The 23,768-nt window shown below is 44.5% G+C and overlaps 1 protein-coding gene across 1 annotated transcript in view; it reads right to left on the reverse strand.

The window, feature by feature from the left end:
* Nucleotides 1-1,083: 1,083 nt before the first annotated feature.
* The window catches only part of GUCY2F (guanylate cyclase 2F, retinal), an 89,751-nt gene continuing 67,066 nt past the window's right edge, over nucleotides 1,084-23,768 (reverse strand). The window contains exons 12-20 of the mRNA XM_029240805.1: nucleotides 23,382-23,530; nucleotides 20,958-21,121; nucleotides 19,968-20,160; nucleotides 16,582-16,756; nucleotides 13,237-13,335; nucleotides 9,951-10,045; nucleotides 4,381-4,469; nucleotides 4,199-4,287; nucleotides 1,084-1,177 (exon numbers count right to left, since the gene is read on the reverse strand). Coding sequence (XP_029096638.1) covers nucleotides 4,200-4,287; nucleotides 4,381-4,469; nucleotides 9,951-10,045; nucleotides 13,237-13,335; nucleotides 16,582-16,756; nucleotides 19,968-20,160; nucleotides 20,958-21,121; nucleotides 23,382-23,530 — 1,052 coding nt within the window. The 3' untranslated portion in view covers nucleotides 1,084-1,177; nucleotide 4,199. The remainder of the gene's footprint in view (nucleotides 1,178-4,198; nucleotides 4,288-4,380; nucleotides 4,470-9,950; nucleotides 10,046-13,236; nucleotides 13,336-16,581; nucleotides 16,757-19,967; nucleotides 20,161-20,957; nucleotides 21,122-23,381; nucleotides 23,531-23,768) is intronic.

Here is a 23,768-nt window from a genome sequence, read left to right on the forward strand (position 1 = left end):
AATATTAGTGAGAAAGGTATCAAATTATACCTTAGGCATTTCTTTCTTTAAAAAGGCTTGTTCTAAAAGAATTAACTGCTTTACTGGCTGATATGTTTGGGTTCAGCTGTTTTAATAAAGAGATTATTTTTTATAATAAAAGAGAGGAAAAGCTTGCTTAACTATTTTAAACATGCCTGTGACTTAAGCCTTACTGCTTCGGTCCATGTGACTGTGGCAATCCACTGCCAATAACCCCTTGAAAGTAGGAAAACTAAAAGAATAAAGTAAAAGCAAATGTTCAAAGGGATTTAGTTTAAGGGCAGGGGTAGGGGCTTGAAAGGCAGGGTGGACAGGGGAAGGGAGGGAAAGTACCAAACTGTAAGGGAATTGCTCAAGTCAATCTACGACCGCTATATCTTTTACCCTAACAATATCTCTTACATCTCTTCCGTCATGTTCAGAATGTGACCCTGAGGCCCAGTGAGATACTCACCTAGCAAGGACAATTCAATTGTGTTGCCTAGATTCTCCTTACTTAGACAAGAAAAGAGATCATGACAGTTTTGGAAAGATTTTGAGTAATAAGCAATCAGAAAACAAAGGAACTTCTTCTTAGCCCTCAGTTATCCAAACAACACGGTTAACCAGACTCTTCTCCCCCCCTCCTCTTCCCTATGCATTCCAGCCAACTGAGGTCACAGTGCACTGGGATTCAGATGTATGTTTGCTAGAAGATGTTTTTTCCTGGCACTAATCTCACAGTATCTGAGTTGTAAATTGTGCTCATTAAATACTTTCTAGAGATTCAAACGAAATGAAAAAGAAAACAAAGTGCCTCCTACTTTTTTTCTGTGAAAACAGAGAGCTTCTTATCTTAGTCCAAGTAGGGTCTGCTCTTTTAGAATGACTAAACTTGGAGGTGGTTCTCTGCCCTTCCTTAGGGTTCACATCCATTGTAGTATACATTGAAATGGCCTTTGGGTGATAGCTGTGTAGTGAGCGAAGCTTATTAAAGTTACTTCCCAGGGGCCCCCTTACAGTGGAATTAGGCTTGAATAACCCTAGACATTGGTCATCATCCTCAGAGGTATAGTCATTCACTAATTTCTTGCCCAGGCAGAACAATTTGTTGAACTGGAATGAGCTTTTCCATTGCCTCACCAAGAGAAGATGCCAATCTTGGAGCCATTTGCTCCTGGGTGGGAGAAAGAGAAAACAGTAAGTATACCTTCTCCATCCTAGGCCTTTCACAGGATTTCAATATGAATGATTCCAAGCTCTGCAACATCATGCTACTCCACCAGCAGTCTGCAAATTGCTAAACTTTCCTGGGTTGTTGAACAAATAAACATTATTACATTTGTCAGGATTCCATAATTACAATTGCATAATGTTGCTATTTACAAGGTTTTTACAGATTTAACAAAAAAAAAAGAGGAGGCACATTAATACATAGGTAATTCTCAACTTCCTAATGAGATGTGTCCTAAACATTTATAAGTCAATGACTTGGAGTTTGGAATGCCTTGCTGCATAGAAACTGTGTTACATATGTGGTGGTCAGGTTTCTAGGCCAGTACACAAAGGCTGATTTAACCCACATGAAGCAGAGTTATACTAGCCCTCTGGCTGAGGTCCTAGGTCCTGAGAGCAGAAGGAAAAGCATTCTTTCTTCCCATTCTTTGGGTCCAAGGAAAACCCAAAGCAAAAGTTTTAAAGTAGAGGAATCTAAACTGACTTTTCCACCCTCATACTTGTTTCACCCTTCACACATCTCCTAGGGATCCATTGCTCATGTCTTGTCCCAAGCCTTCCACTATAATCCTTCATTCTTCAAAACTGCCAACTTCGGGCTTCCCTGGTGGCACAGTGGTTGAGAGTCCGCCTGCCGATGCAGGGGACACGGGTTCGTGCCCTGGTCCGGGAAGATCCCACATGCCGCGGAGCGGCTGCGCCCGTGAGCCATGGCCACTGAGCCTGTGCGTCCGGAGCCTGTGCTCCACAGCGGGAGAGGCCACGGCAGGGAGAGGCCTGCGTACCGCAAAAAAAAAAAAAAAAAAAAAAAACACACCTGCCAACTTCTTCATTTCTCCTAGTCCTGATGAAAATGAAACTTCCCAGTCCTCCTGAGCATCTAGCTCAGTTCACCTTCATTATGATATTAGTGATGAATCCCCCCTTACCCTCCAAAATGTATATCTATGGTTGGAAGAGGAGGCTTATGAACCCCAGTTGGTGAAATTTAAGGGAAAGTAACAACCTCTAGGAAGTTTTAGGAAGTGGTAGATATTGGAGGACAGGAGGAAAAAGCTATTAGGTAGGCAGCAGGGTGCAGCCTGAAAGGCAAGCCCTGCAGTCACTTCGCCAAAGCTATACCCCCTTTCACAGCATCTTTCCTTCCTCCCTGTCTGACACCACAATGCTCTCTCAAGGTTTCAAGTGTCTCCTCAATGGCTTCCATGGTAGTGGCAGTGCGTGTGAGGCATTCCTAGATCTTGTGGGTATTTTATAAGTTGAGTCTATCTCACTAAGAGTCAGCCTGAAACTTCATAGAAAGTTGGAAACATTCTGGAATAGGTGGTGTTAGTCGGTGGCATCAACATAGGACATTTAATGAAAGGTAAGTGAGATGTCTGGGAGCTCTTGGATTTAGGTCAAGCCTTCTGAAATTTGTTAAGGGGGCTCTTTTTTGAGGACTTTTGTGATTTGTACAGCCTGCCAACGCCATTGTGGTCAATTAACACGCTGGTTAAAGCACAAGTGCTGATGAGGCCAGGATCAGAGGTCAAATCAATCCACTTTGGGGCCAATTGGCTTCAATCTGTTCCACAGATGCACAGCCCACGGAATCTTGCCCTCTATCAAGGGGATCCAGATGAGTGAGTGTAAATGGCCTCAGCTACATCCATCTCCAGTGCTGGGAAAGCGCTACCAAGCACACAACCAATGATGGCGAGTCAGCTGCAGTGTGTTCTGCGGCAAACTCCAACACGTTCTTAGGAATGGGTAGGTTCTTGTGCGGTACCTCCAATGCCTGTGCCACCCTGCCAGAGGGAAAACCCTTCAAGCGCTTCCAAACCCTTTCCTGCTGTGAGACAGAGACAGAGACAGAGGCAGAGGCAGAGGCAGAGACTGACTGTGTGCTGTGTGTCTTGGGTGTTTCCTTCCCCACAGGAAAGAACAGAGCCGGGTCCCAGGTGGCAGGGGGCCGCAGGGCAGCCACATGTTCAGTACAGAAGCTTTCTGAAGCATAAATGTTATGACACATAGAGGGTACCTGTGATAGTCACAGAAATGATGCATTGGGTTTTCTTAGGAGAAAAGCAGTCATCGAGAGCTGACAAAGTCAACAAAGGCTAGTGGAAATATAGGAAGAATGTGGATGCCTTTGGTAGCTGCTGTTGGAATTGTGATTATTCTGGAACATGTTAAAAAGACAAGGGAGCAGGAGTGTGTGGAGATGCCCTAATGTTTACTTTAGAATCGTGTGATTTCCACGGATATGTGGAGAGAGCAATGGGTCTGAGGGTCAGTGTCTCCATGAAAGAGAGAATAAGAAAGCAAGATAAAGAAGAGAAAAGATACTGACAGGAGCCCAATAAAGCAATGGATTCCTCAGAAATAAATACATGGGGAGAATTCTTGATAATTAGGCTGTTGTTGCTGCTTCTAGTAGGGGAGGAGGGATGAGGGAAATTGTCCTGAATTCAAGCCAGGCAGTCAAGGAGTTGCCAGGCAGAAGCAATGGGGCAGGGCCTGCAGAGGAAATGGCATAAGCATCCCCTCGAAGATGATCTTGCCAATAAATCCTGGGAAAAGGGGGTCGTTGCAATATTGCTGTGTGGCTTAAATAGAGGTGAGTCTCTAAAGACCAGAGGTGGCCCACCGTGAGGCCCAAGTGCTCACAATGAGACAGATGGGTGCACCTGCCTGATAACTGGATAACAAGGCCAGCCTCATTAATATTCAAATACGTTATCAGTGAGGAGGTGAAGATGTCTCTAAGGCCGGGGCAGCTGACCTCCCTCAGATGCAGCCTGCTCTGCAATAGGCCTCCCCACAAGGTTTGTGCACAACTCAGTGGAGCTTGGAGATTCACCAACTCCATCACACTCTGCCAACAGAATGTAGGCTGAGACTGGCATCCATGCCAAAGGGAGCCCCAGCTTTGAATATCTGGCCAGTTCCTGGGCTCTGTTTCCCTGCTGGCCATTACCTTACGGCTTGTTTCTCACCAGCTGCTTTTCTGCTTTTCTTCTTTGGAAGGCTGCGATCTCCACTGGTTGCAGGCCATGGCCCACTTGCCTGCGGGGCAGGAGAGACACAAAAATAGTTAACGAAGAGAGTGTGGCAGAGAGGGGCATGGGACGATGCTAACTAAGTGTGATCTCCACTTACCCATCTTTGCCCACTGGTGGAGGCACGGGAAGGGGCTTCGTGAAGCCTTTTTTTCCAACCAGCCAGAAGGTCTCTTCTGTGCCTTTGCCCTTATTATAGAAAATACGGAAAATCTTAAACGTGCTATAACCAATTTTCCTAAAGAAGTCCTTCTGTTCAATAGGGTGCAAACATTCTGTTTGGCTCAGAAACTGCCTCTGCTTTCCCCTTATCACCACTCGCTGGAGTCTTCCTTCCTACACGGCTTCTTTGCCATATATACCTAAGGCTCAGACAAGCTCCATAGGCTGCCACAGAGGCCAGATGAAAAGCGAACAGCATTTCAAGCTGTCATCCAGATGTTTTGTCTACCCGCTGACACGCAGCTCCATCTTTGGGAATACGTGGATGTTCCGCTTCATAGCAACCAAACATCTGTACGTTCAATCAAAGATTCCGTTTGTCATATTTGCCATGATCTTTTGGAATTAGGCAACCCATTGTCTTTTGTATCTAGAGTACATACGTTCAGAGTCCACCTCCATCCCCAACACTCCACCATCCAATGGCTCTCACAAAACCCAGAAAGGGAATAGAAATGGAAAGCACACCATGCAACTCTGATCTTAAGCCCAGGGCATCCTGGCTGCTTTGAGAAGTCTGCATTTCTGCAATGTTCTTTTCTTCCTGCCAAGGGAGTCTTACAGAGAGAGACCCCAGGGAGGCCTCCACCTACAGCCCCATTAGTTGACTGTCAAGAACCACAGGTCTGAGAAGAGGAAGGGAATGTAAACTCAAGTTCATTGCCCCAGAGCCTGAGTGATGACCTCAGAAGAGCCAAATTTTCTGCCTCTGCCCTGTCCTCCCCTCTTTCCAATCAACCCTCCTCAACAACATGGTTCTCTCTCCTCCTTTCAATTCTCTTTTCTCTGTCCTGTCATTTCCCCCAATCCGTAAGGAAAAACTGTGTTTACTAAGACTGAGAAAAGTAATGGGATGTGTTTCCAACTCAATCTGAAATATGGTCTCACTCTTGGCAGATCTCATTTGGAACAGCTCTAAATAGTTTAACTTAGAGATTCCAGTTAGGTTTGCCCCCTTTAAATATCACATCCATTATTCTCTATTTTACATCACATGTATCCATCCCTTAACAATCACGACAACAACCATAATAATAATTAGCACATTTAACTGGAGACTCTCAAAGCGTTCGCAAATATTTGGTTCAAGGCTCTGAACGAGCCCTCCATGAGGCAAGTAGGAAGAGAATACCACAACAGCCCAACCTCCATGAACAGGCAGCCAACCCACCCTAAACCTAAACCTCAAATAATTGGACTGTTTGGGGCCACTCTGTTTTCAGAAGAAGTGAGCAACTTGAAAATATGCTCCCATCACTCATTCTTACATTTATTCCACCCTCGTTGTGTCAGGGCTGGGAATACAGAGATGGCTCTGTCCTTAAGGAGCTCACAGTGTAATTAAATAAAAACAATTATCACAGGCTTCCCTGGTGGCGCAGTGGTTGAGAGTCCGCCTGCCGATGCAGCGGACGTGGGTTCGTGCCCCGGTCTGGGAGGATCCCACATGCCGCGGAGCGGCTGGGCCCGTGAGCCATGGCCGCTGAGCCTGCGCGTCCGGAGCCTGTGCTCCGCAACGGGAGAGGCCACAACAGTGAGAGGCCCGCGTACCGCAAAAACAAAAAACAAAAAAAACCCCAATTATCGGGCCATGTCTTGGGCCCTAAAACAGAAGCCCAACTCTTCTGCTTCCTCAGCTCTTTATTTTCCTCACAGAACCTAGTACAGTGTCTCGTACAGAACAGGTGCTCAGTAAATAGACTGTTCCATTAACTGGCACTCTCATTCCTTGAGTACTTGGAATACTCAAGGTGTCGTTGGACCTCATTTTGGTAAAACATACTCTCAAAACTTGACCCCAACCCCCAACCATAGTTGACTGTTTTTCTTGAGCTCTAGGGGCTATCAGGACACTATGTCAATCCCCAAGGGAGATTTGCAGATGCCAGGATTGTCTAGATATTTGGGTGAGTCCTGGGACATACTGGCATGCCAAAACCAATGGTTGCAAAATAGGATGGAAGTGTTATGGACTCAGGCAAGCTTCCAAATCACAGAGTATGCTGGGGAGCTCCAGGGGCTCTCTGAGGTTTTGGAGCCCATCCAGGAGAATTCTTAGAATCCTAGCTCTCTGTTTACCCACCCTACTTTCAAAAGTCTGCTGAAGGGAGGTGGGGGGGGGAACAAGTATGCAACAACTGAAGCCTAAGGCGAACTCTCTGACTCAGTATCAATCCCTAGGCAGTCCCAGAGATCTCCCAAATAATAGCACCTTACTTTGGCCTGACACTTTTAAGATGCTTTGGCACCTTCTGTCTTATTTAATCCTCACAAAAACTGTGGAAAGTAGGTTTATTATTAACCTCATTCTGCAAATGGGGTCCCTGAGGTTTATGGTGATAAAATGACTTGTCAATAAGCAGGCATAGCTGGGACTTGAACCCAACCCTAGTAGACTACAAATTTTATTTATTTATTTTTTACTATGACTTTGCTATATTTTATTGAGGTATAATTGACATACAACATTATATGAGTTTCATGTGTACAACATAATGATTCGATATTTGTATATATTGTGAAATGATCACAACAAGAAGTCTAGTCAACATCTTAGACTCCAAATTTTAAGTGTTCTTCCCTCTACACCATATAGCTTTTCCAACACACTGGAGTCAAGGGGCAGGTCTAGAGGCCAAAAAGCAACTGCAGGGAATTTTAAAGCTTGTGATTAATGATCTGCCTGATAATCACAGGTCAGAAGAGGCCTCCATGTTGAGAAATGGAAGCACAGAGAAGATGAAGTTACTTGTCCAATGTCACACATTGAGTCATTGATGGGACAAGAATTATGGACCAGACCTTCTGACCTTCATGACTCTGTCAGTACAACCTCATTACTTCTTAGCTCAGTTGCTGGTGTGTAAATGTCCACCTCTGGCAAGGACAACAGAAACCAGCTAAGAACAACCACTTGGGGAAATCTTTTCAGAATGTAAAGCTACCTAAGAGGCCCCGGCAAATATATGTGATAAGCCTAGATATATACAAAGTCTCAGCAAGGAGCTTCAAACTTGTTGGGAAAACAGTAACTGAAACAGGACTCATTCATGTAAGAGAAGAGGTAATAAGATGACTTATCGCCAGGCCATTAGGAGAAAAATATTGAAAAAAGCAGAAATGGCCCGTTAAGCACTGATGATTCTGTGCCAGTATAGTACAAGAGGAGGTTGGAGTGGGCAGGGGAACAGATTCCCAGAGAGTATGAGCTTCTTGTCTCTAAATGTGTCCTCCTCTAAGCTTCCTCATTTTGGTCTCTTTCTTTGTACCCCCCTCCCACCCAATTACTCAACTTCTCTGTGTTCTCCTCTCTCAGCCAATCCAATCCACATCTTTGATCCCACTAAAAGAAACAACTTAAAGCGTCATCACTCCAGTGAAGGAAATGGGATGGGGGGTAGAGGGGGGAAGAGTGTTGTTGTTACTGGATCCAAGCCTTGAGCTGAAGAGAAGAGGCTCTGATGGAGGAATTTTAAGCATCAGCCAGCTGGAAGGAGAGGATGTTTTTGGCCATCAGCTTCGAAATCACACCTGGCTGGCCATCAAATGTAGTCCTTCTGACCCAGGCACTAGAGCGATTCTTGCTTTCCAGCAACACAGTGTGGATGGGGGAGGGGGGGGCGGGTGGTGGTGGAAATGTTAAATCAGAATTTCTAAAGTGTGCTGGTGATGTCGTCTTATTGGGGATATATTGCATGCCCTCAAGGGACAAGGAATCTTCTGTCCCCAAGTCCCTACTAGGTAATAGCCAATACCTGCCTCTGGCGGGGAGGTAGAGGTACAGAGACAGAAAAGATCTCCCCTCCTCTCCCTTCCTTTCTGTGGGTCTTACTTCTTGTCCTTATCCTTCTTTTCATTGGCCCTTCCTTTCCCCTGGGGCACCCTCTCTTCTTCTCTCTCAGTATCTCCCTCTCAATCTCTCTTCCTCAGGAGGTCTCTGCCACCCCAATAACCAAGGCCTGACATGGCCTTAGGGGAAGCCTCTCCCAGCCTCTTCCCCCAAATTCCCTGGGGTAGGGGAAACTGTGAAGTTGCAGAGGGCCCTTCTGAAGTAGTCCTGCTTTTGTACGTGAACCGCCCAAAGATGTGATTGCTCCTGACTGGTATTTGGGGGGCAATAAAAACCATGGGGATGGGGGTATATTTTTCCTTTTCAGTTTCAAAAGTGGCACCTCTTCAGCTCTTAAATTCTCTCTTAAATGAGGGAATCTGTGTCTAGTAATACAGGCAGGCAAGTGCTTCAGGAAGCCAAGCCACCTTTGTCCTCTTCTGCTGAGAAATGTCCAAATATATAGAGGGATCACAAACGCCTTGGGTGATTTGATTCATTGCCTAAGTACTATCGTCCCCCACATCCTGTCTTTGCATTCTCTGCAGAGGTGGGAAAGAAACCTCTGTCCCCTAGTAAGTGACCCATCCCCCCTGCTAGAAGATATTAAGGATCTATTGGAAGGGACAATCTAGGACTAGCCATTAAGGGAATTAATTGATCAACTAGAACCAGGCCTTCCAATCTTTGACTTCTGAAATCCTCTTATATGTGAATTGCCACTATTTGGGGTAGGCATGCAAATGACAGAAACAAATTGTGCATCACTCAGTGCCCGGATTTTGCTTTGCCTAAGAATAATCACTGAGGAAATAATTTTCATGGACAATGGTATCATAGAAAGACTACTGAATGGGAAGTCAGGCTTCCTGGGTTATGGCTTGACTCTGCTATCAACTGACCATATGACCCTGATCAAATTACTTCACCTTTTTGGGCCTTGGCTCTTCATCTGAAAATGGAGTTAAATTATCAAATCTCTAGAGTCTCTTACAGTTGGGACAACCAGGGGCCCTGGGGTACCCAGAGGAAGATGAAAAGAATCCAGTGGAAATGGTGAAAAAAGAAAAAGGAATATTACTATAATCCTGAATCCCAGATCAAGTGATAGTTCTAACAGAGAAAAGGCACTATAAAATGTTTGTCTTTCATCAGAACTGACTGGTCCTTGGGGAAAGACATAAAGCCTCTCTGTAAACAGGGGGTCAATGTTGTGGATGAAAAATCAGAAAGGAGAGCCACCAAGCAGATGGACAGGAAACCCAAACTCCCCAATACTGTAGCACTGCCACATACTAAATGAAATGGAAGTTAGAAAATGTAAATAATAGTGCCGCTCACTGAAATGCCAAATTCTGGGCAATTTTTTAAGAGAGAAAAATGCAACTCCTAGTCAGAAAAATGCAGAGGGATTTTAACGATCCTTCTCACTGTAGCCATATTTTAAAGGAATGAAAGGTGAGGCAAAAAGGAACAATCTTTTGGGAACCAGAAATGGAGCTGGAAATTCTGCCCAAATTATAGTCAGACACCCAGGTAAACTCTTTCAGCAGACCATGACCTCTCCAGGAGCAGGTGTGTCCAAGTGGTTTGACTCAAAAAACAAAAGGACATTATACCTTGAGCTCTGTCCTTCCTCGAAGCTCCACTTCATAGCCTTCACTCAGGGTTCGAAGAATTGTCACCGTGCTGTGACTGACGTGAATGCGGTAAGCTGTAAAAGCAAGAGAGGCATGACTTTGGATCTTTTCAGGTAAAATCAGTGAGAAAAATATTAATGTAATAAATGCCCCCACTTCTAAATGAACTAGACCCTAAGCAAAGTCCCTGAGAGAGAGAGAGAGAGAGAGAGAGAGAGCTTTAGTTAGAGTTTCACAGGAGGAGGGGACGGAGATGGATGGCCTTTCTCACCAGGCCAAACACCAAATAAAACATTAGCTGTAGCACCTGTCAGCCTCCTAGACACTATCTCAGATGAAAGACCATGCAATAGAAAGGTGTTCATTCAACTTGAGGTTTGAGATGAAGAAAAAAGCAACCACTACTTTGCTCTTAGCTGAAGCGTGACCTCCTCTGAGGGAAGTTAAGCTTCACCAGCTACTCTCACAGGCTGCTGCTGGATCTGAACCCCCAAGGTCTGCCCATCCTACTTAAGGGGCAAAAGGGTGTCTCTTCCATATACATCCATCCAACTGTCTTTCAGTATTGCTGAACTTAAAACATCAGTGAGAAATGTACCAAGACCTCTGCCAACATTCTGTGGTGACTACATCTATAGCTGTCCTTTGGGTGGGTGGCTCTAGCTGTGTACACACATGAATGGATTATTTTCCAACTAATAATCCCAAATTAGGATGAGAGCATTATATGAGGAACTATGACTAAAACTTCTTTTTAGAAATTAAGTGTAATTCTTTGGTGAAGAACAATCATTTAACTGAGGTAGGATCCTTAACTGTCCTGAAAACTGTCATCCTATGAAGTAAGACCTTGTTCAAGTTCTGTTCAATAAAAGTCCAAGACAGTCTCACACACACTTGAGAAAGTAATTCTTTTAGAATCTGAGTACAATCTGAGTAGCAAGTCATGGCTGAAAAGAACTGCAAGAAATTTATGCTGTGTTCTACAAATGACTTTCCTTCTCTTGACAGCTCAGTATTGTTTGTATCTTCCACACTACCTCATGGTCACCCAAAACCTCTGCTCCGAAAAGGTTGTCCCATCCTTAAAATTCAGCTAGTGTGTCCCGAGCCAGCCCTATGTGTGACATTCCACTAGCATCTTGTTGTGAGGGAACATTTCAGTAGAATAATCCTACTGATGGGGAGCACACAGCTCAATACAGAGAGATGGCTCATGCCAACCACCATCCAGTTGTGTGGCAAGGAAGGTCACTCCAGGGCTGGGTTACTAGTCACTTCCACTCCAGAATCAGTAGATTCAACTGAGCATAAAGGAGGTATTGATGAGATTGATTTTTTTTAAAAAATAGACCTATGACACGTCCTAGTCTCATATCCAACGTGAAGTTAGTCTACCTCTTTACAGATCTTCACTCAGGAGTGGCGCTTAACGTCCTATTTCAGTCACAGTCATTAGCTTCCAGAAAAGCACTCTAGCCGGTTCCTGTAGTGCAGAGACCACATATGTCTGCGTCTTTGTATCCCTCACAATGCCTTCCTTGCATAGTCAGTGCTTAATACACACTGCTGTGCATGATTCACTCCATTTTCTCCTTCCTAGCTGATCACTGGACGAGGTGCTGCCTGAACCTGAAAACTCACTTTCTGCTCTCAACTCTGTATTTCCAACGTGAAATGTGTGGAGTGAGTTGCCCTGGTGCAGACCAGAACATGACTTCAGTGTTCTACAAGCTTACATCAGTCCAGAGTACTGTACCAAATCTGCATTGCGTTTCCATGATCAATTTCACTTCATCTTGGGTTGCACTTCCAGAGCAAAGTTACATGCGTGCGGCAGTTCCTGGATGACTCCTTCCATGGCCTCTGCCATATCTGTGGAGTTCGAAGACTTTCCCAGATGTCAGAAAATTTATTCTGACAACAGCTTCTAAGTTCCATGCTGCCTCCTTAATCATGGCTGCACAGGCTAGATTGACTAAGACTGGACCCATTGTGCAAGGCTGTTTCCACACATGAGTGATGAGGAGTGGGGGTCACACAGGGCACCACCCACTGTGATATAGGCCACCATCATCAGGGACTTGTTTACGTGTATTGCTGAAGTTTGAGAAGAGCTTGTCTTGCTTAGTAGCTGCCAGAGCCAGGGCTGCTAAGGGCTTAAGTGGTTTTTTTAAAATGTAAAATCCATGAAAACTATATATAGAATCTATTGTGGTTCTTGATGCTTTTTTTATACTAGCTTGAACAAATCGCTTTGCTCAACCATAACATAGGTAAAGCACATTTTGATTCTGACATTGCCTTAATAGTAGCAGGAAATAACCAAGGAAGAGTTGCCAGCGGCGCACAAGTGACTTAATGGTTTGTACAGCTTTCTTCTCAGAGAAGTAGGGAGAAATGGTATCTTTGATACCATGCCTGTTTTGATAGAAAGAAGCTAAGAGTTTTATATACAGGCAAGTTGAAATTAATTATTTCAGAATTCCAAGCTCCTTAGATTGAGGGATTATTGCTAGCTAAATTTGAGGGCACTACTGGATGAAGCCAGAACTCCTGGGGTGGTAACGAGTTCAAAAAGAGGACTAGAGCAGCAAACAGAAGCTGGCTGAGAGACAGCTGGCTCTGGGTGTGTCTCCACAAACTAGCTGAAAAACTGAAAAATGTCAGTCCCTTACCTATTTCCTTTTTCAATATGACGCTCCCAAACCTACCGGGATGGCCAATTTGTTCCTTTACCCAAAGGATTTTTTTGAGTTGTTTTGATCAAATTGTCTGGCTGTTTCAGCATCACCTAGCTACAGCTTCACGTCTAGAACAACATCATGTTCAATCCAACATCACCCCCTGCTGGTTTGTCATTAGAGACCAAAATAATGTGTGTTAAATCTTCCAACTTCTCAAGTTATCTTTGATTTTTCTTTGAAACAGTAAAACATCTCTCTGCTCTCTTTCCCCTCTCTTTTTTAAGAAAATATTTATTATTATTATTTTTTTTACTTGGCTGTGCCGGGTCTTAGTTGTGGCTTGGGCGGTTTTTAGTGGCGGCACGTGGGATCTTTAGTTGCGGCACGTGGGATCTTTAGTTGCGGCACGTGGGATCTAGTTTCCTGACCAGGGATCGAACCCGGGCCCCCTGCATTGGGAGCGCGGAGTCTTAATCACTGGACCACCAGGGAAGTCCCTCTTTCTCCTCTCTTGACGAAGAATCACTTTGTCAGTAGCAGGGGGTTACCATCCCATCCATCCCTCTAGAAGTACTCACGTAACCCTGTTGATTCCATCCGAGAAGCTGTGTTCACAGTGTCTCCAAATAAGCAGTATCTGGGCATGGTGAGGCCCACCACTCCAGCAGCAACCGGCCCTATAGAGTAGCAGGCAATTGGGAGTATAGTCAACAGGTATGCATCCAATGCTAATAGAGGAACACTGCCAAGGGAAGGAATGCAGCTGCATAAAAGAATAAAGTTGCCACTAAATAGCTCTGGGCATCTGAAGGAAGTCTTACAGTGAGTAATGAACTCTTTGCCCTACCAGAAAGCAAATTTATAATGATGAAGAAATGATTACCCTTCTGATTTATACCTTTGTTCCAAGTAACAGTTACACCCAAGATGCTTATATCTGTCAACAGGGACAAATAAGCATTAAACCCAATCAGAAAAGCCTGGGCAGGGATTCAGGATCCAAACATGTTTGTTGCAAGGGAAAAAATGTGACTCTTTCTCGTGCCTTAGGGTTGGAAGGAGGGATCTCATAGGGCTGTCTCACAAATCGTGTCTATAAAGAGAATTATTGCTAAGACAGTTGGAAAATCTGAAAAGAAGTAGAGTTGACATTCAATCATTTGTGTTAGAGGCATGGAAGAGTAGTATATAAAGATAATCTGAGAATATCTTCTATTTGCCCTTAGAATGGGTTTTGTTCTTGCATTTTAGTACGATCATGTTAAGTGTCCAGAGAGTGAGCATTACTTGAAAAAAATCTCAGCAACCATACTGAAAACCTAGTTCAAGATGATCTAGAAATTTCTCCACCTTCACCTTTCTGGTCTCTGTTCTGTTTCTATGCGAAAAGTGTTCAGCATTATCTTTTTGCTGTTTCCTGAATTAGAGAAAATAATTAAGTGTTTTTGCTTCAAAAAGTTCTTTCTGAACATTAATTTTTAAGAATAAAAGTTATGTTTCTCATTTTAATTCGTTTCTCACCCATCAAGCAGCATTCATTAAGCCCTGAGCTAGGCACCAAGGGGAATAAAAAAATGTAGCACATGGTCTCAGTTCTCCAGGAGTTTATAATCTAATTGAAGAAAAGAGACTACCAAACTGGAAGCAATTAAGCAACAACCCAAGACAATGTATGGCTGAGGCAAGATAAATGGCACAGGCAGAAGTGCTCTAATAGTTTAGAAAATGGGGGAGAGGTTGCTTATTAAGACCTGGTTCAGTCAAAAATGGCCCAGTGAAGAAGGTAAGGTAAGGTAAGGTTTGTGGTTGGGACTGAGCATGGAATTTTGGGAAGCTCTTAGAGAAAGCAGTCTGCTTAGTTCATGTGCCTAAGGAGAAACTAGAGACAAGGTTGGCTATTGGGTTGTACAAGATGGCAGACCTTGACTCATTAGAGAAGTTTGAGCAGGGAATTACATGATGAAAATCCTTTTTCTTTTTCTTTCTCAGGTCAGTGTATAGAATGCATCGAAAGGGGAGAAAGGAAAACCAGGGAAAACCGTTAAGTGTAACAGCAGTAATTCAAGCACAAGGTTGTAAGTACTGGAAAGGAGGTGATGATGGACGGAGGGCAAAAAGGAGTGATAAAAGAGAGACATTATCAAAGGAGAAGTGTTGGCTGTCTGATTGACAACCGTGAGGAAATTGGCATGGGCTTATGAGCTTACACTGGTTTGTGGGAAAAGATGACTTGAAGCTTTAGATATGCAGAATTTGAAGTAATGGTGAATTATCCAAGAAGAGATGTGCTGAGGGGGGTTGTTGATATGAAACTGAAGCACAAATGGGAGATGAAGGCTTTTCTTTAAAAGAAAAATACTGAAAACCTGCTGTGTGCTAAGCATTCAGGATACAAAAATGAGTAAGATCTGGTTCCTGCCATCAAGGAGCTTACAGTCTAATGGAAGGACAGGCAAGCAAACACAGAGGTGGTGATGACCATGAGAAGGACGGTTGGAAAGAAGCAAGAGTGGAAGCAAGAAGATGCTATTGCAGTGATCCAGGCAAGAGATGCTGGTGGCCCAGACTTAAGCAGACTTAAGACTTAGTAACTGGTTGAATGGTGAAGGTCAGGGTGAGGGAGGAGTCGAGGAGGATGACTCTCAAGACTAACTGGAATAACTAGGTGAATGGTGGTGACACCAACTGAAATAGAAAATAAGTACAGGAAGAGGAGGCTGTTTATGTGGGAAGAAAATCATTCTGTTTTGGATCTGTTGAGTCTGAGGTCTGTGTGGAACATTCAAGTGGAAATGTCAGTAGCAAGTCTGCTATATAGGGCTGACGCTTAAGGGAGAAGACCGGTGCTGAAGTTGTAGAGTTGGAAGTCATCAGCACACGAGTGGTAGTTAAACTACAGACATGGATGAGATGACCCAGAAGAGCATATAAGGGGAGAGAAACAGTGGATGAAAGACAGAACCCTGAGGCATATCAATATTTAAGGGACAGATAAAGACAGAAGAGATTATCAGACAATGGTAGAAATGAAAGCCAGGTTGGAGTGGGTTGAGAAATGAATTCGAGGTCAGGACATACAGAGAGCAAGGAGATCACAGCTCAGAGCTTTGCAGGAAATGTGGGAGCAGTTAGAGAGCAGGGATTGCTAAGAGAGCCAGTAAATGAAATGGAGAAGAAGAATTCAGAGACTGAGGAGGAGGTCATAAAAGCCAATTGAGGGAGAATCGCCAAGAGTATCAAATGCTGCAGAGATAAGGGCAGACTAGGACCGGGAAAAGTGGTAGGGCTAAAGCCAGATTGCAAAGGGGTTAAAGAGGCAATGGATAGTGAAGAAATGGCATGATAAATGTCAATCATTCTTCTACAAAATTTGGTAGGAAAGGGATGAAAATGATGGGAGAAGAAAAAAAGGAACCTAGAAGAACAAAGCAAAGATAAAGAGGAGGGGAGTAAAGAGGGGAGCAAGAGGCTAGTAGGTGAGAGACCTGTGAAGATACCTATGAATATGAAGATAGGTGGAAAGCGTACAATGAAGGGGAGTCCTGAAGGTGTTCAAGCAAGTGAAGAGGCGCGTGGGAGAAAAATACTCCAGGAGTTGAGATTTTAACGAATTAAAGCAATTATCCTAAATACCACATGTGCAGGTTGGTCTTGTATCATAGTCAAACATGGAACTGTTGGCTCTAACAGGAAAGGTAGCCTGGAAGGGTTTGGTACCTAGAACAAGGGTTGCTGCCCACTGGGGTAGGGCAGGTGCTGGGAAGAGAGTTAACTTAGAGAGACATAAAGGAATGATGTAGCACTAGACACCTGGATAATCCAGCTGCCAATAATCAGGGGAGAGCTACCCTCTTCCTCCCGTTTCTAGCCTTCCCTTGAGGTACATGGGAATGTCTTCTCTTGCTTTAGCTGCTGGTTGTTACCTGAGTGCAGGCCTATTCGAATCCGGACTGGCACCTCTGGCATGTGCCGCATCTTGAAGGTACCCACGGAGCTGAGGATATCTAGGGACATGTTTGCAATCTCGGCTGCATGCCTCATGCCATTCCTCTTTGGGAGGCCTGAGGCCACCATGTAAGCATCTCCAATGGTCTCTACCTGGAAATCAGGGGAGATAGAATTAGCAAGTAAATAATGTGTGTGTGTGTGTGTGTGTGTGTGTGTGTGTGTGTGTGTGTGTGTTTTCACAGAGCTTAAAGGGTATGATGGAGGCCAAGTGTTCTTGTAAAGTGAGGAAGCCAGAGAGAGGCTGTCACTGCTTCACAGTCCTGCCTGTACATTAGAATCACTTAAGGAGCTTCACTTAAAAAAATACTGATGTCTAGGTCCCATACCTGTAGATTCTGCAGTTACTTCTCAGGTTCCTGTCTGACCCTAGAGAATTATCAGGCTCCAAATAATTCATCCTAGGAGAAGGTGCTTTCCCAGCAAGCATTTCTCTAGATGATTTCGGGTCAATAAGCTAGAACAGCCTTAAGGAAAGCATAGGGAAAAGGAAAGGAAGGAGGTGAAAGATTCTGTTCCTTCTGCTTTGCCTTGCTAATATGATGGAGTTAGTTTTGCAGTCTCCTTGGGTGTGAGAACTCAGTCCTTTCCCACCAGCTCCCTCCTCCTGTCCTACTGCCACCTCTCAAAGGAGCAGCAATAGTAGCCCTCAATTGCTTTGCAGGGGCAGTTAGAGCTGGACACCTGTAAATAAAGGCAAATGAACCCGTGCTCGTCTTCCCCACAGAAGTGTACTCACTCTTTTAGGTGATTAGTAAGGTGAAACTTTTCAGGTAAATCCGAAAGATAAGTAAGCTGAAGGGACTTCTATGAAATGTGCCTGTCAGACTCTGCTAGTACAAGTTTGGATCCAGTTAAAATCTATGTTCTCCTAGAGAACTGAACTCACAGATTGCCATAGTTAAGAGCATGAAATTCTGAAGTCATACAGCCTCGTTCAGAATTCCAGATGCACCATTTACAAACTGTGTGGCTTTAGTCACGTAATTTAACCTCTCTGCGCTTCAGTATCCTTACCTGTAAAACAGGGATAATGACAGCACCTACCTCCTAGAATTTTCTAAGTACTAAATGATATCAAAGCACTTAAAACCTGTCTGGTGGATAATAAGTGCAAGCCATTAGCACCACCGCCATCATTATCACATCATCATCGTCGTCAAACTGACGTGTCTTGAAACAAGTCACAGGATTGTGCCTATGACTCAGCTCCAGAGAAAATTTCGTAATTGGCAATAGGCCCCTCATCATGACTTCCCATGTAGCCAGTAACAGCGATCCTTTGCACCTATGGTACTTTGTACCTCAGGATGCTTCCATTCAGGGCCTCCTATACCTGGTGCAATTTGAGAAAAGGATCCCTGCTCTCAGATAAGCATGCCTGCCCGCACAGAGGAAGGCAACAGTTCAATGCAAATACTATATGGGAGGGAGAAACTCACTGGCTGGCCATTATCATTGACTGGTGGTTGACACTTCAGCTTTAATGAGTCAGTCGTCCAGGAGCCCCCAGGAATATGGATGAGAAAGTTAGAAAGGCAGGGAGCACGGGCACTGTTTGGCCTTGGTGTGAGACTGCTGTGGTGAACTGTGGGTTGTATAAACCAGCATAAGGACACAGAAAGGGAAGAGGAGGTATAGAAAGGGGTCTGGTTGAGACGGAGTGGTAGTAGGAGAACTGAAACTGAAAACAAATCACTAACTTCATAATTTTGCAGCAGCCTTCTTCCTTCCATTTCAGATTAGCAAGTGCCAGGGGAGGTGACTCCAATTTTACAGGTAAGGAAAATGAAAACACAAACGGTTTTGGTAACTCGCTGCTGGTTCAATTTTTATTTCCTTTGCACTGTGTTGTTTTTATTAAAAATGACTGAAAACTTAGATTCCATTTTTGGATTTATATAGCCCGACTCTGTCCTGAAAACAGCCCACTAGCTTCTTACTGCAGCCGTGAAGTATCAAAATACCTAACAATCTCATTCCCAAGACCCCCAACAATTGTCTGAACAGTATCAGCTGGATTGATTAAACCAGTGGCTGTGTTACTGCCCACACTGAGTCACCTTTGATTTTAGTTTCAACTGAATTAGCTTTCAGTGATTTGTTTTTCTCTTCAGGCTGCTTGAGTTCAACAAGTTAAGACAGGTAGTCTGATTCCATGGATTTTTCCTCCACCGTGGCTTCCATGTGTGCCTCTTGATTAGTTTGCAGCTCCTGCTGATTGACAGGTATGATGTCTATTTCTGAGCCCTATTTAGGCAGCTTGGCCTAGCCCCGAGGCTCTCTACTTGACCTGAAAGGGCCCTGTCTAATCTGAGATAAACACACTGCCCTGTGTGTGATTTGAGAGTTGGAACATTTCAGACTACTGTGAAGGATCCAATGAATGGAGCTACTCATTCTCCAGCTCTACCTGGGCTCCTGGGACAGGGGAGCTGTCTAAAGTGTGGGATGCCTGGGGCATCTTTCTCCATCAATAAAACAAGCAACCATGTTGCAGACGTGGAAACGTTCCTATGTAGCGATGAGATTTTTAGTCATTTTCTGCCCAGAGACAGGACCGCACATACAGTCAAGGGTAAAGAAGCATGGCACCGAAATGAGTGAATGTAGTCATCTGTTCTGCACTCATCTCCTGCAACCTTTGAAAGGAAGAGTGGAAATTGACAGGCTGGAGGGGTGGGGGGGAGTGGAAGCAGTGGGTTGCAACCTCACAATTAATCACTTCCCAAGACCTCAGACCACTAGGTGGGCTTTAGGTTACCCTATAGCAATCCCAGAGAGCCTCAGGTCCAATAGCTCTTTGACATGTATAATGCCAGAGTTCCCTCCTGTATAAAAACGGTACCTAAAGGAGGAAACCAAGTTTTAACAGCACGTATTAGATGTACACAAACTTTACCAGGATGAACTCTGTCATAGTCATCAACTATGGGCCAGACACCAGTACTTTCTGTATCCCCTTCCGTGTCTGCACTGTGGGTACTTAGAAACTGAAGTGCAATAATGCTTTTTGGCCCCAACCTCTTCTTAGTCCCAGTTCTAGAAAATAGCTCAAAAGAAATCTGACTGGCAGTCTCTTGCCAGGTTGAGATCGTTGTTTTGGAAAGTGTGAAATTCTATGCATCCTATTTGGCCTTCATTTCCAATGGGAGACCAATGGAAGTAGTGTACTATTTACATTTTAATTCCTAAATAACAGCATTCAATACAATTGCATCCCTCCTTCCATTTGGGAGTACACATAGGTGAGCCTCATATCAAAATTTCTCTCTGGAATATACTGCTCTGCTAAGTAACGTACCTTGTATACATCGTGACTGCCAATGATGGCATCAAAGAGTGTGTACAGGTCATTGAGAAGATCCACCACCTCGATGGGCTCACTCATGGCTGGGATGGTGGTGAAGCCCACAATGTCGCTGAAGTACAAGGTGACCAAGTCAAAGCCCTCAGGTTCAACCGTGCAGCCCTTTTTGAGGGATTCAGCAACTGACCTGAAAACAGACACAGCTATTCCTCAGAGGACACAGGTCTCCCTCCAGGCCACACAAAACATCTGCTAGAACACAACTTCTCCAAAAATCACCACCAAGTAAGTGATAGGGAAGAAAATGTCACCTGGATGCAAACACTCATTCTTTCATCTATTTTACAAATAGATATTGAGTGCTTACAGTGTGCCAGGCACTGTGACAGGTGCTGGGATGCAGCATTGAGCAGAGAGCCCTGATCTGTACCTTTGTGGAGTTTTTTGCAACTCTCTATCCTTCCTCAGTTCCCCCCACCCAACTCTACCCCACCTGAGGGGGAAATGTTCCCAGGCAGCTGCCTTTGCATGAGACTAGCTTCCCCAATTATCTCCTAGAAGATCACGTTACAACATGATAAGGTGCCTTGGAAAATTTGGAAATTGTAGCAACACATAAGGCTTTCACCTAAGGAAGGAAAAACATAGAAAAACAACCCTGCTACTTTCCTCTAGGAGCTAAAAAATCTGCCTCCTTTTAATTGGTCAACTTCCAGGCAAAGTCATGAAGTGACACATAGAAAAACCGAGGCATCAAAAACTTAAATGACTAGCATGATCCACAAGCAGTGGAAAATTAGGAAGTGTGCTCTGCTCCCTTGGCTTTCCAATTCTTCTTTGATTTGAAGGTGTGACTCAAAACTACTGGGAGTAGAGAGTGTACAGGACAGGGGGAGGGAGCAGTTAGTTGATGGGTAATTTTTTTCTATTTTTAATAGAACACATTGTTACAAGCATTCACACTCCTCAGGTGTTCACACATACGGTGGTAGCATCTGTGTTAGAAGCTTTTCCGTCTTCTGTTTTTCAATTTCCAGCTCTTCAGTCCGCTCCCGGATCAAATCTTCCAGGTTGCTAGAATATTGCTCCAGCATCCGAAGCATAGAGTCAATAATATTAGTCTTCTTCCCTTTATTGAAAGTTTTAAACTGGAAGTAAACAGAAAGAGGAGCCAGGGAATTCTTACTTCTTAAACTTAGAGATGATGGAACAGGACCCCCTTATCATAAACCCCTTCCTCTAAAATGAAAAGGCAGGAGAGGTGACCCCAAGTATAAATAGGAAAAGTCACTACCCACCCTTATTGTCACCCTGGCCCACTCACAGGGCTCTTTTTCCCTGAGTAGTTCTTCCCCTACCCTTCTGGTTCTTTCAAGTCTAAGCAAAGGTGCTCTCCAGGCAGGATCCTTCAGTTCTGAGATGCTAGCACATGAATAGTTAGCCATTTCAAAGGCACCAGGATTTGGTCTTGAGCTCAGGCCAGTTGTGAGTGGGGTCAGGGGAAGAGGGCAGGGAGTGTTCTTTTACTCTTCTAGATCATCAACCTATAAAATCATCCTTATCTTCTAATGCTACCATGTTGCCAGTTCTCGGACAGTGGGAGGTTCTTTGACCTCTTAAATATGACCCAAGCTCGACGTGGTAAGATCTACCCCTATTTCTTACCATGGGGTCCAAGAATAATGGTGTCTCCTAGCACTTGGCCTTCATGTCAGTCAGGGTCATGTAGAAATTCAACTGGTCTTGCCCCTGGTCCTTTAGAGGTGGCTGCATGCCACAGATTTTCAATATGCCCTCCTGGGACCCTGTTCATTTACAGAGACAAGGAGCTTGGCATAGCATTGGAATCACGAAGGGTAACCCCTCCTTATTGCTGTATTCAGCATGCAAAATGCTGGGTTGACAACAAGGGAAGACTGGTGGTAATTTTGCTCAGCGCATGCCTAGGAATCTGTCCCAATGAACCCTTTTATACAGCTGAGCCACACGTGCTCCATATAGCACTCAATGCCCCAAGGCTAACACTAGGAGTTTCCTTCTTAGCCTGGTCCAGATCTACGTGTCCACCAAGGTCCTACAGTGGCCAGCTCAGATGCTTTGGGCCCCCCCCTATTGCCTAACCCAGGGAGCCTCCCTCTCTTCCTCTTCCCATTTCAGTTTTATCAGCGGCAGGGAGTTGGGAGGCTACCCTTGTCTTTCAGACAGTCCAAACTTCCACTGAAGCATTTCAGTGAGGGCAGCTCCAAGCAATCTTGTTTGAAGGTCGTATGATGTGCACTCCTTCTATCTATCACCGGCTTCTCTGCTGCCTTCTGAAATAACATCTCTAGCATCAACACCAGGGCAAATGCTTTTTCTCCTGCCTCATGGTAAGTTTTCAGAAATTTGACCTTCATGGTCCTTTGCCTTTTCCATACTATTGAATACCTGTTTGAGTGTCCTCAAAAAACTCAGCCGGGCTAATGGAGGCATTGTTACCTGGGGACACGGATGACTTCATATTCAGGGCCCCTCAGGCTTTCAATCCAAGTCTTTCTTTTTTCCGCCTCAGATACCTGCCACTCACAAAGCATCTCAGTGCTGTACCCTAGCCAGGCTCAAAAGCCTCTCCGCCAGAGCTGACACAGCACTCCCAGAGAACACCCTCAGCTTCGGTATCCTGTAGTTTGAACAAATCCCTCAACAGCATGCTCCAACAGAGGAACCACACCCTAGCAGGGCTCCCTTAGCAGGGCTCTCTCTGTCTGCTCTCCATTTCCCCCTTTTAATCCCCAACTCTAGGGAAAGCGTCAACCTCTTTAGAAACTCAGTATCTTAAGGAGAGAGCTTATCACTTTTCGTGCACTCCATTGCCTCAAGTCATTCCCTAGAAACCTAAGGAATCCCCTGCTTTTGTACTCCACATTTGCACTTCCTTCCATCTGGAACACTGTTTCAAACACCCCATATTTTCCCTGACCCTCCAAAAACAATCTGGCTTCACTTAAATGGGATACTCATCAGAGTTCTCTGGAATTTCCAAAGCAAAGGGGGCTCTACGAGGATCCCCATCTAGTCCAGGATATATCTATTCCATCTTCTGATGGTCTCAATGCCATTGTCTTGCAAGTGCCTAGTGGTTCAACTCCATCTTTGAAAGGTTAGTTAGATCGGATTGTGGATGGTCTGGAACAGAGGTTCAGATAAAGAGCACAAAAACCTATCCTTGTGCTCTTGGAGGATGTGCTGGGGATGCTCCAGCACCAAAGGCCTTCAAATAGCCAATTCCATGCTTCTTCCCCAAGACGAATGCCTTTTTCTCTTGCAAGAGGTTCCACAGTGTGATGACAACCCACGGAGTTCAGTTTAGGTAGGCTGGTTTCAGTATGGCTTCTGGGCTGTGAGTGTTAAGATTCACGGAGTCCTTACCTGGTTAAATATTTCATCGAAAGTCGGTCGCTGTTCTGCAGCCTCAGCCCAGCACTGCTTCATCAGCTGGAGACATTCAGGAGGGGCGTGCTCAGGAGGAACCACTGGTCTGTAGACAGGAGGAGGCTTCTTAAGTCTTTCTATGATTTCTGTCCAGAAGCAAGAAGAAAAAGGTCTACAGATTGTGGGGAAAGCACCAAGCTTTGGCAAAGATAATTGAGTTTTAGCCAAGAATAGGGTTGGTCAGGAGAAATTACAAAAAGGCAATGTCTTTTGCTTTCTCCTTAGGTGGCCTGAATATAAATTGTATCTGAACAAAGGCTACATCAATCAATTGAGGAAGGACTGAGAAACTAATCAATTGAGCTATTGGTATCATTTAAGCAC

The sequence above is a fragment of the Monodon monoceros genome, unplaced genomic scaffold, assembly GCF_005190385.1.
Source record: "Monodon monoceros isolate NGI ecotype Baffin Bay Population unplaced genomic scaffold, NGI_Narwhal_1 Super_Scaffold_22, whole genome shotgun sequence".
NCBI classification, from domain to species: domain Eukaryota; kingdom Metazoa; phylum Chordata; class Mammalia; order Artiodactyla; family Monodontidae; genus Monodon; species Monodon monoceros.